Raw genomic sequence first — 14,248 nt, 5'->3', positions numbered from 1 at the left:
GACAAATGTCTTCATCTCCGGTCTTTATAGAAGTCATATATTCAATGGAAGTATTACCATGAGACAGGCATGCTCTGTTTGAGGAAAAGAAAGAAGCCGAAGGCAAAATGTTGCTAATATACACTAGTACTAGTACATAGGATATTAAGGCTGAAGACTATAGAGCAATCACCGATAGGTTCAAACGTCAAAAAGCACATTCCCTCGAATATCTGATTTAGTTTCTAGTTTCTAGTTATGTGGGTATATGTCTTCTTTTCCATAACCAAAATATCTATAATAGAGGAAGCAACTAGGCGTCATTACTACATTCCAGCATTTACCTGGGACTCTCTGATTAATGTTCTTCATTTGTTATGAAGCATATGCAAGCAATTCTAGTCCTCAACACGGATGAAGATTTCTTGAAATTAGGCTGCTGCTCGAATTTTTGTGTGGTCTAAAAGAGAGGGGATTACAAGAGCCACCTGCCTTAGACAGCCTAGGGTGTCGAGCCTACCTTCCCAAAAGAGACGGGCTCCACAACCCCCTAAAGAAATTCGGGCAACCTAAATTTAGGAGATCCCAATCCGACTCATCACAGCATATTTAACCCATAAAATTTTAAGCACATGAAGCTGCCAGCTAGCTGTCGACACATCTAGAATAGGATCTGAGAGCTAATTACAGAAGATAGAACTTAGAAGTCAAACCAGGCTGGTTATAACTTATAAGTATGGTGCATAAAGCCTCAGTCAGTATAGTACTTATAAGCAGGTAAAAAAATTGAAGTCCACTTTGTGTTCATCTAGCACCAATCAACATACCATGCTCTCCTACCTTAAACACAATTTCTTCACCACCTCTTTATTTGAAAGAGAAAAAAAAGGAAGAAAAAGAATCTATCAAATCTGCCTCGAGATGTTATAGTTAAAGAAGACTAATGAGAGAAAAAAGAGAGGGTGAAAGTGGGGGCAGTGGAAAAGAGTTTCAAAGCATGAAAATAAAGATTTATAAGACATTAAACCAAAAGATTGACTAAAAAGAGAATACCACCTACAACCTTGAAATTTGCTTGTGGGTCATTTCCTCAGAGGTTGTAAACATGCATTCTGATGATTAAAAAAAGGGGGTAATCTACTAAACTCAGTTAAATCAAAAGACACAGTTTCTGCAATTCAGCTCATATCACCAAAAGCCAAAACTTTGTGAAACAAAACCACCATAAACTAAAAGCAATAGAAAGAGAAAACATATAGAGGCAGTGCCTGCACAAGTAGTATCTGTAGGTATAACACAATTGAACACATTACATGAGAATGTATCTATAAGACTATAACTGAACTGTATGAGCTACATTACTTGTCTTCAAATTCATACAATACAAGGATTTCACAGGGAAAAAAAAAAAAAAAACCCCACGAAAAATTACCAACAGAAGCAATCAACCACACTTACTTGTACATCTTCATCATGCACCGCTTGTCCCATTTAAGTCCTTTTGCCATAAAACCAACCCTACCTCAACCTGAAAGACACTCAAATCCCCGGCAAACCCACAACCATACAGCAAACAAAATCGCGCACACGAGAAAGTCCAGCAACAACACCACCCACACATGTTTCCTCCAAATATTCTTTGCCTTTTGCCGGTCATGCGGGAAACTCTTATGCACCGGCAACGCAAAATCCCTGAACACACCATCACTAGCATCATACGCATCCGTCGTATTCTCCGATGTAGCTTCTTTAGCATCCCCATTACCCTCCCCACTCATCCTCTTCTTCTTCTTCGACACTTTACTCCGACTCGAACAGGGCAAGAGCGGTATCATCACCATCTTCATTCCTTTCGACGAGTCCAAACTCGGATTCCGACTACTCTTGGTCAAATCACTCGCTGGCGAAGGATTCTCGAAGGTCAAATCCAACGCCATTACTTCGCGAAAAATGGGGTCACATTGCTTTTGCAGGCAATGAGAGCTGAGATTATCCAAACCCTTTAAAGCCCCGCCTTTGACAACCTCCTCGAAATCGAATTTTACGCGGTTGAGGAACCAAAGTCCCTCCGATTGCACCAAATCCTCATCGAATATTGCGAAATAGACAAAAGGGTCTTGGATTAAGAACGTGTAGGTTCTTTTCCTGACGGTATGAGAGTGCATCAAGTGGAGAGGTGGGGTTCTTTCAAGGCATTGTAGAGCCAAGCGTTCGAGATCGGGCTCTCTGGTGAATTGGGCGAGAATTGTGGTCCCTTTGGCAACGCAGGCGTAGAGGATTAGGTTTGGATTGGAAATCATTTGATGGGATTTCAAATCAAGCAATACTTACGGGATGGAATTGAATGAAGGAACGGAACGGGAATGGAATTGAAATGGGGAAAATTGGCATTGCAAATCTGAACTTTTTCCTATTCTTCTTGTTGGGTTTCTCTCAATAAAAAATTAACTGATTCCCAAATACAAAATTTCGAACCTTTCTCTCCCCCTCTCTCCCTGGATTAATTCTAGGGTTAGGGCTTGGGAGGAATTGAGCGGAGAGTTGGATCCATTGGAAGGAGGAGAAACGAAGGGAGAGAAAGAGAACGCCGGCTGCTTATGTCGGAATTGCCCTTTTAAATTACGGAAATACCCTAGAGTGCAATCACGTAAAAGGCTATATATGCGTTTTTGAAGAAAGTCAAAACTGTCTGCTGTCTTTTGTTTCTTGTTTTGGGCGAATAGATTGATGCCACGTAAGAGGAATGGTGGATTTAATTAGAGGCAATCATTGCTTATCAGAATATGGAAAATGCTTTGGCTGTCAAATATTATTTTATGATGATTTTGTTGGCTACAGCGCTTTCATGATCTGGATGTATGTATGTATGGCATGCATTGTAGCAGAATAGGACCTGGTTTTGTTATCATTTTTACAGTCTCTCATCATAGAACTATATTTTTCCTAATTTGTATGATTATTTTTCTCTCTTTATTTTCTGTTGTCTCTTTTGGGAAAGACGAAATATATGGTATATGGTTATTTCAGTATCCTAAAATGGATCTTGTCAAGTGTGGGTTTGTTTTTTTGTTTTTGTTTTTCTTTTGTCAGTGTGGGTATGTTGGATCATCATAGTCATGTAATCATCAACATGGTTGATTTGAATGCATGATCTGCTCTAGGGCATAATAACCTTCCTTAGGGTTCCCCACCTTTTTTATTATTATTATTTTTTATTTTAATCCTTTCTTTGTTTTTCCTTGTTGGTTGTTCTTTTTGGTTGCGTGTTGTCTTGTTTCGGTATCTTTGCACTAAATGCCAAAAAAAAAAAAAAAAAAAAAAAAAAAACCCAAACAAACAAACATAGCTGCATTGCAACTTGGCAAACATGGCCAAGGTGAAGCCGATCAAGGTACCAACTTGCATGTGGAATATGGTTTTTTTTTTTTTTTTTCTTTTTTTTTTTGAATGTGGAATATGGTTGGTAGCATGTGTTGTTCTCTTAATGGCGTGGTGATCATGGGTCCTACAGTGAAGATGAACATAACACTAATTAACCTTACAAAACTTGTATGAAGACATTTCATGTGGCACTTCTTATATTAGCTACTAAACAATTAAATTTACCTATTAAATTTTGTTATCACGAGAGTTCATAAAAGGTTTGCAATACTGCCAATACAAGCTATAATACCTCAAAACATTTTTAGTGACTACAAAAATCATTTGCATGGAATCCAGTTTATGTAAACATTAAACTCCAAAAAACATATAGCATTTATTTGATCAATATATCTTATCTTTTTTTTTTCTTTTCTCTGTATGTAGAAAGATATGATACAACAGCAATCTTATTCTATATAGAAGATGGGTGCAATTGTAATATAAGTTATACCCTCTCAACAAAAAGAATGAACAAAATTCTAGTAAAAATTCGTCCCACCTTGCAAGTGGAAGGAAAAAAAAGTTTCGCACGTGTAGTTTCCAACCTAATATATGACATTGAACAGGTTGGGCTTTCTCATTTTTTCTTGTTCTTTCTTTCTTATCTTTTCACTTCAGTTGACATAAGGTGGATCAAAGCAGGCCCATTCAAACACTTGTTCATATTGAATGGCAGCATTTTCCCATGTGCAGTTCCTCTGCATGCCTCTTTTCATCAATCCCTCCCAAGAAGATTTGTGATCTCTATAAGTGAGAGCAGCATTTTTTAAAGCCTGCATAATCAACCAGTAAAAATAAGAAAGGCAGTGAGTAAAACCCAATTGACTTGGATATATTTCATCAGGCATCTGTTCTTTCTAGACTAAACATCAAATTACTTTTTCCTTCAAGTAAACTCCACGAAGTTATGATGATTATTGTTATTGTGATAGACAAGAAAATGTTTTAAGTTGAAAAATAAAGCATATGCAGGAAGTTTCAGTTTAAAACAGCCTCTTGTACGAATGGGGGAAAGAAAAAACTGTGTGGAAAATGAATAATTAATGTATATTGGGACATTTGAGAGGAAGTTTGTCCAAGATAAATTTACTTACCACCAACATACTCTCTTTTGTTAGTGGAGAAAAAGCCCACCTGCCAATACATTCCACAACAATGTTATAATTAAGCTCTTAAGGAAGCTGATCATTATTATTATCATTATTGTTATTTATGAATATTAAGGAAGCTAATCATATTCATGGAAAAGTCATAATGAGATTCTGAGGAATCGAACAATATCGAAGTCCTAGATCCAGAGGAATTGAAGCATTATCAATGATAATGTGATGTTTATACTCCAACAGTGAAATATTTTCCACAAAAGATAAACAGGCTAAGAGGTGAAAAGTAAGTTTGAAAATGAAACATTAACCAACATAACCAATAAAGAAGGCTTATCATAAAAGTCAAGAAATGCTATGTCATAAAGCACAATCGCAGTTTCTTTGCTAGCATAAATTTGCAAATATGCTGCGAACCTGCAAAGCAAATCACAGGGATACACCATTTCTTGCCATCAAAACAAATTCTCAAAGAGGTGAATTGTACAATCCTTTTGTAGACAAAATGCTCTTGGAAGTTGTAATTAATCACCACCTTTTGTTTGCCTAATTCTGTTCTGATCCATGTTACAAGCAAACTGTATGTATGACTTAATTTTGTGCGATAGCTACACCTGTCTGCAAGATTTTTATATGTTCCAGTCATACAAAAGTTCTCTTCCAAAACAAGATCATAATACTTGTGAACAACTCTCCACAACTTAATGAATGCTTAATTCTCTTTATAAGCAATAAAAGATCTTTCAAGAAGTTCCCTACTTCTGGATTGCAGGTCTCACAGTTAGAGTTATAATACAGGTTAAAGGGTGACAACATCCCATTAAGTTGAAGCTTGAAGTTGACATTTTCTATATTTTCTATAACATAACCAATGCTGAATTTTCTCATTTTCAAAGAAAAGTCATTCAGACCAAGAGCTCAAGGAGGACTACATACCCTGTACCATCACCACTGCCTTCCTGAGCATATGGATTGAAATTCTTTACAGTATCCTGAGATACAAAGAACAAGAGTCATGATATAAATAAAATAATAATAATAATAATAATAAAAGCCATATAACAAACAACTACACTCAATTTGTTAAATGTTTAAACTTACTTTGAGTCCCCCAGTGTCATGAACCACTGGCACAGTTCCATATCGCATAGCGTACAATTGATTTAGACCGCAGGGCTCAAACCTTGAGGGCATCAACAGTATGTCACATCTGGTCATTCCAAAATGACAGTAAGTTGGCGACATCAATTTTTTTAGTAACATGTAAACCATGAAATAAAAATTCTGAAATACCCTGCAGTTATCTTATGAGAAATTGGAACATTAAATCCAACCCAACCCCGAAATTTGTCCTTGTAAACTGACTCTGTTTCTCTCATCCAGTCTTCATACTGCGGATTCCCAGAGCCAAGCATAACCTGAAACATATTTGACACCTTTACTTATATAAAGGAAAACACAACCTTCATCAGACACCGGGATTAAAGAGACAAAAGGATCACACTAGAGGGCTTGAACTTATTCCTTAACATAGACACTAGAGATTATCTCATACATACATATACTATAATACCTGTTTTCTGAGGTTAGGTAATCCAAGCTAATGCTAATCAGACCATTTAAACGAATTTGATTCATATTATATTAAAATGGTTCAGTTTCGATACTTTCCTCACAACAGAAAGCCTGTGCATATATATTCGGGAGCTATGTAAAGGGATGGTCACAGCATCCAATAGAAGGATTATTTGACAAAATCTTTGCTAAAAATTCACTTACAAATTGTACATCATCTTCCATTATCTCAGGCATTGCCAACCTGATCAGGTCGATGCCTTTCTGGTAGTCCAGCCTCCCAATAAATCCAATCTATAATGTTCAACACAAATCAATCAGAGGAGGGATCATAAAAGTTGTCAACCAAGCCTGTGTGTAAAAAGACATAAAACATTTTACCATGGGGCAATCAGGCCTAATGGGAAGACCCAATTCTTTCTGCAAGTCAATCTTGCATTGAACCTGCAATTTACATCCAATTGAGGTAAGAGAACTATGTTTTTGTGTAACACCCAATTTTAAAGCACAAGTCTTAGTCACCTTGTCACGAAGATTTTCAACAGAATAATTGCAAGCAATATGCTCATCTGAAGATGGGTCCCATTCAGCAACATCAATGCCATTTGTGATTCCTGGTTAAGTAATATTAATTAGTTTGAGAATTTCAGCACCAAATTAAATAATTTTAAAAGAACATCACTCTCTTCTTTTCATCTTTCTTGTTTTTTAGTAGCTGAGACAAGCACATGTATAAGGCAGAAAAAAGGGCATGATACAGCACAAATAATGAAATTGGCAAATCCCTTCAACAAACATTGAGACTGATGTGGTCAAAAGAAGAATCACTTTTTTACTGAGGTATGTGATATTAAATTAGAAATGAGGTAAAGGAAACCAAAAAATCATAAAAATGCAAGAAACTGCTTTTCTGTATGATGGTGCACTTATACCAGATTCACCATTTGCAAAATGTGTGCCACCAAGAGAGAGACCAGAAAGCAAAGGAACAAACACTATAGCACATCCAAATCAAAGGCAATGCAAAAAAATTTCAAAATTCGTTAGCAGAAAAATTCAACACCCCCATTCATTCTGAATTTTTTTAAAGATTATGAGTTTTTTAACACAATATAAAGATTAACCATGTATAGTGGGAAATAACTAAACCAGCATACTCTTCTACCAAACTAGTTCCTCACCAAAGAAATTTGTACAAGCTCTTAAGAATAAGGCAAGAGAAAGATATTATAAGAAAAAGGTAATTAGTTGAACTGGTTTCAACCAGGTTGCTCAATGAATATACATACCTAAACACTTGTTCAATATATCAAACAGAAATCACTATTTCAACCAGATATTAACATATACATTAGTACTTGCCATGCCTCCAATACATGGAATAAAATATTGACTTCTTGAACTAACAGTCACTTCCTAGATGTAGCCAGACTCGAAAACCAGTTTGATAATGCGTAGCAATTCAAAGTTTTAGACTTTGGAAAAATAAATCTAATAGAAAGATTACTAAATCATATGATTCAATCCTCTGAAGAGTTGATGATTTTGTAATTTTGCTTGCTTTAGAAGGGAACTCTTGATTATGGACAGAAACACAATGCATTAAAATTCAGAATCAATATGCATTGTAAAGATATATGACTTTGAAACAAAATCTCCAAATATATTTTGTATTTAGAACTTCCACTCAAGTAGTGTTAATTTCCTTTCTGACAGATAAAAATCAGTTAAGGTGTCAAGTTTTTTAAATTGGTTGAAAACAGAAAATGATGCCAAAGATTTGAAATTTCATTCAAGTTTTATAAAACTGATTGTACATGAAACCAAAATAAAAAAATAAAAAAACTTCACACATCTAATTGGGATGATACGCTCTTAATCATGAGTTGTTCTCCTCCAGTATGGCATTCGCAAAGGTATACTTAAAGATAAATAGCTCACACACACCATTAAGAACACTCTTCCGACTGCTTAGTAGCCCATGTAGACCATATCCGCCCTCAACTGTTGTTATTTCCCAGGCATAGCCCTGCAATTAGAAGGAATTGTCTTAACACGAAAAGTACCATAACATGATGAGATACAAGGCATTTGTCTAAATGAAACAGTGTCACTATGCGACCATCATTAGAACACAACTGATCAAAATGTTATTTAATCTAAACTTTCAACAACTACTAAAAGTTCAAAAATAGGTAACCATTTACTGATCACTAAACAAATGCCAGATATTGCACTGAATCAGATGCCTCACAATAGAAGTATGATATAGCATTTATAACCTGGCTAACTGTCAGTAATCGATCAGCTGTCACAATTGCACCCTTCAGAAGATTGACTGCTTGACCTGTGTCAAGAGCATGTGCCCTTGCCCATGTTGGAAATACCCACTCAACGGCTTCATACCACTCTGGAGGTAGTCCCAAATTCTTGTATGTTACAGCTGGTTCCACTCCCTTGCATATGCAAGACATTAGCTTAATTGGTGTTGATTGTAAAAGCCATAGAGACATATATACAAGAAGTATACCATTTGTTATTAACAATGATTTTTAAGTAACGATTGAGTTGCGTATCACCTCTTCAAGGTGCATGCATTTCATGTAGGAACCCTCAAACAAGGAAACTCTTCACGTATTAATATTTCTCTACAGGTTGAAAGGCAACAATCTTATGCCCTGTTACAATTTCTCTAATTAACATGTAGGATCTTGAGGTATCTTGTGGGTGTTCCAGAATGCAGAAGAGCCTGATCTAACCTTTCAATGGTTCCATCCTCAAAAGATTAACTTTAGAAGTTCATCTCCGCCACGATATTAGTACCAGAAAATTTCTTAAAAAATATTACAGAGTGACCCATAAAATGTGCCCATTAATACTTTTCCTTTTCTTTTATTTTCACTTTTTTCTGTCTTTTTTTTTTTTTTTTTTTTTTTTTTTCGGTTTGGGGGGTGGGGGGGAGAAAGAAATTGTACTCATTACTGCAAAAAGTAACATACTTTGAAATCTATATGTATAAATATCATAGAAACGTTTTTCCTTCTCTGTTTTATTACTCTGGCATTTTCAGCCATTTTGCATCATCTACAACATGCAAGACCTATCAGTCAAATATTATGCTATTGCATTGTGCTAATGCAATCTTTGGAAAAACAATAGAATCAATCAAGAAAAAAGGAATATACCTGATGTGAAAGGTTATGGATTACAAGGATACTTCTGGCATCTTTATAAACCCCAAACGGACGATACTTGCCTGCCAAAAGCCTGCATCACACGATTTCTAAAGATCAATCAGTCCCCTATCAGTCTTGTTAACTTTACTAAAGATGACTATGAGAATATATCAAATAAAGTTCCTAAAATAGTAATACCACATCTGAATAAAACATAATCTTAAAATAGAAATGAAACAACAAGAAACTACCAAATCATCAGCATATGGAAGGTGACCTAGAAATCTAAAATGGTCCTAAGATGCCTCTGCTGCAACAGAACCTCTTAAGTTTTGTCTTTCTCATTTCAAGTAAACACTACAGCAAGGAATATCCCATACACATAATTACTTGTTGATCACCACCTACTCCCATATTAGCAAGTAAATGTGGTGTTCCTACTTCTCAAAGGAGTCTGTTGCATTTTTCTTAAAAGGATAAAAATCTACCAGATTAACCTATAAAGCTAGAACTGAAAGAGTGGAGAAAAAGAAACAGTGAGATAAAAGAAAGCTGCAACTACATAAACAGCGGAATCTAAATCTTGGAGAACAATACAAAGTTATAGAAGGATAGGAAATAGGAAAATGGGGAAAAAAATAAAAGTATAGATAATGAACGAAGTAAACAATCCACCAAACATATGCAGCAATTAGCAAAGACCACTTACACTGGCACAAGGCTTGCATGCCAGTCATTGACAAGGAACAGACATTTCTCCCCATAAGTGAACCCTCCCAATGGAAGTACTAATGGTGCTTCACATGCTGCATGACCAAGTAAAGTGAACCTAAACTGTAAACCAAATAAGAAAAGCTTGTCATTATTTGTAACAAAAAAAGCATTGAACTCTATCAATTTTTTATAACTATAGTAAGGGTAAAATGCACTAACACCTCCTGTGGTTTGATGGTGTCCTGTCAAGATCCCCTGAGATTTTAATTTTTCTAATAATACCCTTTTGTGGTTTTTTGTTTTTTTCTGGGCACACCCTTTGAGGTATTTGATTGTTCTATCAACTCCTTTCCTCATTCGTGTGAATTATTGACTAAATATATCATGCCATGTGGACAATAATTTGAAGTTTCTTTTGGATAATTTTATTATTACTAAAAAAAGTTAAATAATATTGAATATAAGAGAAAAAAAAGTAGAGTGCTCATAAAAACAATATTAGAGACCTTCTCTAGAACCTTCAACGAACAGTATACTGGCCAAAATTCATAATACAGTACATGCTTTAATTTCTAATAAAAAACGACCAGCCAAAAGTATCACAATCTCACGTCTTCCACCAAAACGACTAGTGGTCCCAGGCTAAGTCCTTCCTCAACTGCTACAAGAAGTCATACTCGGACTCCCTCCCCTTCAGTTTACCACCTCCTGCAGTTCTCCCCTCGCCCCAAGTCCCGCACCATGTCTCCCATTCTCCTCAGCTAACAACTCACCAATATAAGGCACAGGCTCACCCACTCCACTAGCTCCACTTGGCATATGATATAATTGATCAATAAATCGCATGCATGAGGGAATGAGTTGATTAGAAAAATTAAGTACCACAAGTGGTGTAATTGGAATAAATTTAAAGCCCAAGGATCTCAATAGAACACCATCAAACCACATGGGGTGCATTTTATCATAATAAAAGGCATACCTGATTATCACCAAAAGCACCATGTTTATCCCCATATGGGTTTCCAGGTCTATGGTATGATGGATGGTCAACAAATACCTAAAAAGAGAGAGGAAGAGATCTTCATTATCATAAAGATACTCCGAATATGGTGCTCTACTGACAAACAAATAAAAGTTACTCTCTTGCATAAATATTAAGTGAAGCGCTTTGGTTTAAATGTAAACACTCCTAAGATATATATAAATGAGAAGCATACAGAATTTCTTACCCAATCAACGCCAGCTCTATACTCATGGAAGAAACCAACTTCTTGCACCCCTTCAAAGCAATATATTTTGATGCAGCAATCTAAATCAACAGCACTAGCAAAATTCTTATCTGCAGGAGTACCATTCAGATATCTAGGAGAGACAACCATAACACGGTGTCCACGAGCTGCTAATGCTATAGGCAAAGAACCACAAACATCTCCTAAGCCACCTGTCTTTGAATATGGTGCTGCTTCAGCAGTAACGAAAACAATATTGTGGGTTACTCTTGTCTGGGCTTTCTCTTCTCCTTCTATGTCCACAGCTTCTTCCACGCTATTAGTAGTTATGTCTTTGAAAGAGTCGTTGACTCCACTGACTTCAACTTCACCTGCAGTTCAAGAATATAAGATAAGATTTGCAGTAGCTCTTAGACACCTCGATAATCAGAATACATTTAAAGTTGATGAATGTACGATGTTGGAATTATTTAGGAAAAAAATTCAGTAATGAATATCATTCTTGTAAGGCCAAGGAAAATTTCAAATATACGCTCAAATTTCAGAACACATTAGTGAGAGAAGTCAAAATTAAATCTTAAAGAGGAAGATGGCAAATTACTTTTAATAAGAAAAAAAATGAAAGAAACCTGTCAAAAAAACAAGAAAAATCAAGCCAAAATTTTAATTTGGGATTGATTAACTGAGATGCATCTTCCCAGTGAAGGAATTTTACAAGTGAATTAATTAATTGAAAATTCTGGCATGATAACATGATGGCGAAAGGAGTAAAATATAGTTTTAGATAGATCTCTCCTCAAATATATTGAATCATATATTTGGCAAGTGATAGTCAACACAATAGTGCAGCACATATTTTTGAACCAGATACGTAGCCAGATTTATTCATTCATGTCCCTAAGTGGAAGACCACATTCTTTTTTTTACTGAGCAGGTGAAGACCACATTGATTTGCAAGTACTTAAATCACAGGTCCACATAGACATGGATTCAAAGGAAAAGCTACCTCCCAAGACCAATTGCAGTCAATGAAAAGCCTCAGCTTCAGATGACATATAGCACAACTGTCGAATCAAAAGCACATTATGTTCCTCGTATCTGAGCTCGAGTCGAAATTTTCGTTAAGATCCATGTATCAAATACCAGTCTCTTATAAACAATTCTACACCTCAGAATTAGTTTAGTCTAGAATATCTGATCATCTGAAAATTTGACATTTTTTTCCCAATTGGTCGGACACTCAATATCTCCTTCTCATATGGCTAGGATCATCTCGAAGGGCTAAACTTACTCATGCAACAGAATCTACAAGTCCAATTTGTTTATAATAAATTCCAATCCAGCGGAACAAAATGATTGCATCCCCCCAGGTTTCTCACAGCATTGGATCACATTAAATTTTGCTGGCAACCGTATTCAAGCCAGAGAGAGAGAGAGAGAGAGAGAGAGAGATGGTAAGCTCCTCCAAGTTAATCGCTTCAACTAATAATAAGTGCCATGATTGGTGAATCTGCCATACCATATATGATCTCTAATATAACAAACAATTAAGAAAGGGAGAAGGATGATGATGAACAGTAATTTTTGGTCAAAAGTTATACAATTAAAAATTATTATATAAGAAAACGCCTCCTAATAAAAAATTATAAAGCATTACTGTGATAGAATAAAGTATCAAGGAATAATCATCAAACAATCGTTGGTACAGTTTAAAAATACTAGAAGCAGAAAACTTATCAAAACGAAGCAAAATATAAATAAACTAGTTCAAAAAAAAAAAGATCCATACCAGATTGAGGAATCAGGTGAAACCCAATGACAGAGCCAGAGCCATCCCTCTCTGTACCCAAAATAAGACCCTTCTTCTCCTTTTCATCCTCAACAGCAGAAGGCCCATCCTGTGAACCACCAATCGTATCACCTGAAACTGAGGCTCTAAGCCTCAAACACCCCCTTCCACTCCTCCTCCGCAAAGGAGCAAAACCCACTTGCCCAATCACTCTAAAATGATTGAATTTAGCTAGTACTGCACTTGATGATGATGATGATGATGATTTGCATGAAAGATATTTTGTGGTCATTGGGAGAGACTCCATGAGAGAGGGGGAGAGATATCCTATGTAGGACGTAAGGAATCGTGCATTATAGTAGAAAAAAGCAAAGGAAAAAAAAAAAAGAAAAAAAAAAAGTGTTTGGGTTGTGTTTATGTGTGGACAGTGGACACGAAAGAAAAAGAGAAACAAAAGAACAAAGTACACACTCACACATACACAACTGTTTGAGATTTCGGGAAAGAGATGGTGACAAGTGTGTGTGTGGTGCGAGAACATCAGATCCAGAAATAGCGCGAAACCCGAAATTGGATCCTCGGTGAAGCTTCTCCGTTAAACGTGATCCATAAAGATCTCGCCGCGTCAGCATATTGGTCGTCAAATGTATAGTATCGTATGACGTGGCAAGATCTCGATGGACGATGGAGTGCTAAAACTGCGTACGAAAGTGAAAGGTTTTGTTTTGTTTTTTTCTTTCTAATGTTGGTCTTGTGACTCTGGTTGTTGTTGACGCTTGGGATTAAGTGATTAACCTCCGAGTTAGTCACGTGGCGCTTTCACATGACGCCACGCTTAAAGAACAAACGAACAAAAATAAATGATGAATTATACAACAAAGTTGAGTTTACCTTTCACAAGGAGAATTCGGACTTCTCACATGAGACCATGGGTTTTTTTTTTAAAATAAATAATAAATAAATAAAAAGGTGAGTTTGTTTTACCAATATTTTGTAAACGAGAAGTGCTACACGTTCTAATTGTTTTTTCTAAAAATTAGTTTTTAAATAATGTGTCATAATTTCATGAGATTTATTATTTTAAGAAATGTGTTATCAACTCATGGAATGGTGATATATTATTTGGGAATCAACTTTTAAAAATAAATTTTAGAATGTGTAGCATTTCTCTTTGTAAACTGACAAATATTTTATTTATTTATTTATTTTATATTGGGTTGGTGAAAATTTAGCTATTTTAAGGAGATATGTTATTTTAAA

The 14,248-nt window shown here is 35.8% G+C and overlaps 2 protein-coding genes across 2 annotated transcripts; both read right to left on the bottom strand.

Moving 5' to 3' along the window:
• Positions 1 to 1,235: 1,235 nt before the first annotated feature.
• LOC132189144 (SNARE-like superfamily protein) lies at positions 1,236 to 2,590 on the bottom strand. The gene has a single exon (XM_059603695.2). The coding sequence runs from the start codon at positions 2,277 to 2,279 to the stop codon at positions 1,503 to 1,505; it is 777 nt and encodes a 258-aa protein (XP_059459678.1). The 5' UTR covers positions 2,280 to 2,590; the 3' UTR covers positions 1,236 to 1,502.
• Positions 2,591 to 3,793: 1,203 nt separating this feature from the next.
• SS1 (glycogen/starch synthase, ADP-glucose type) lies at positions 3,794 to 13,378 on the bottom strand. Its single transcript, XM_059579036.2, has 15 exons — positions 12,989 to 13,378; positions 11,200 to 11,570; positions 10,950 to 11,027; positions 9,966 to 10,090; positions 9,266 to 9,347; positions 8,363 to 8,536; positions 8,028 to 8,109; positions 6,603 to 6,694; positions 6,462 to 6,524; positions 6,285 to 6,374; positions 5,799 to 5,923; positions 5,607 to 5,715; positions 5,442 to 5,497; positions 4,497 to 4,536; positions 3,794 to 4,175 (listed from the first exon to the last, which is right to left on the bottom strand). The coding sequence occupies exons 1-15, from the start codon at positions 13,293 to 13,295 to the stop codon at positions 4,017 to 4,019; spliced, it is 1,953 nt and encodes a 650-aa protein (XP_059435019.2). The 5' UTR covers positions 13,296 to 13,378; the 3' UTR covers positions 3,794 to 4,016.
• Positions 13,379 to 14,248: the final 870 nt, after the last annotated feature.

This window comes from Corylus avellana, chromosome 2, assembly GCF_965113065.1.
Source record: "Corylus avellana chromosome 2, dhCorAvel1.hap1.2, whole genome shotgun sequence".
Taxonomy (NCBI): Eukaryota; Viridiplantae; Streptophyta; class Magnoliopsida; order Fagales; family Betulaceae; genus Corylus; species Corylus avellana.
The sequence above is the reverse complement of the archived record's forward strand: the minus strand, read 5'-3'. Positions and strand labels throughout refer to the sequence as shown.

Excerpts from the sequence above, each read along its gene's own strand:
- SS1 (XM_059579036.2), bottom strand. The coding sequence starts at position 13,295 with ATGGAGTCTCTCCCAATGACCACAAAATATCTTTCATGCAAATCATCA. Across the intron at positions 10,091-10,949 it reads GTGCTTTTGGTGATAATCAG|TTTAGGTTCACTTTACTTGG; the intron begins GTATGCCTTTTA and ends TTTGGTTTACAG. Across the intron at positions 5,924-6,284 it reads TGGAAGATGATGTACAATTT|GTTATGCTTGGCTCTGGGAA; the intron begins GTAAGTGAATTT and ends AATATGTTTCAG.
- LOC132189144 (XM_059603695.2), bottom strand. The coding sequence starts at position 2,279 with ATGATTTCCAATCCAAACCTAATCCTCTACGCCTGCGTTGCCAAAGGG.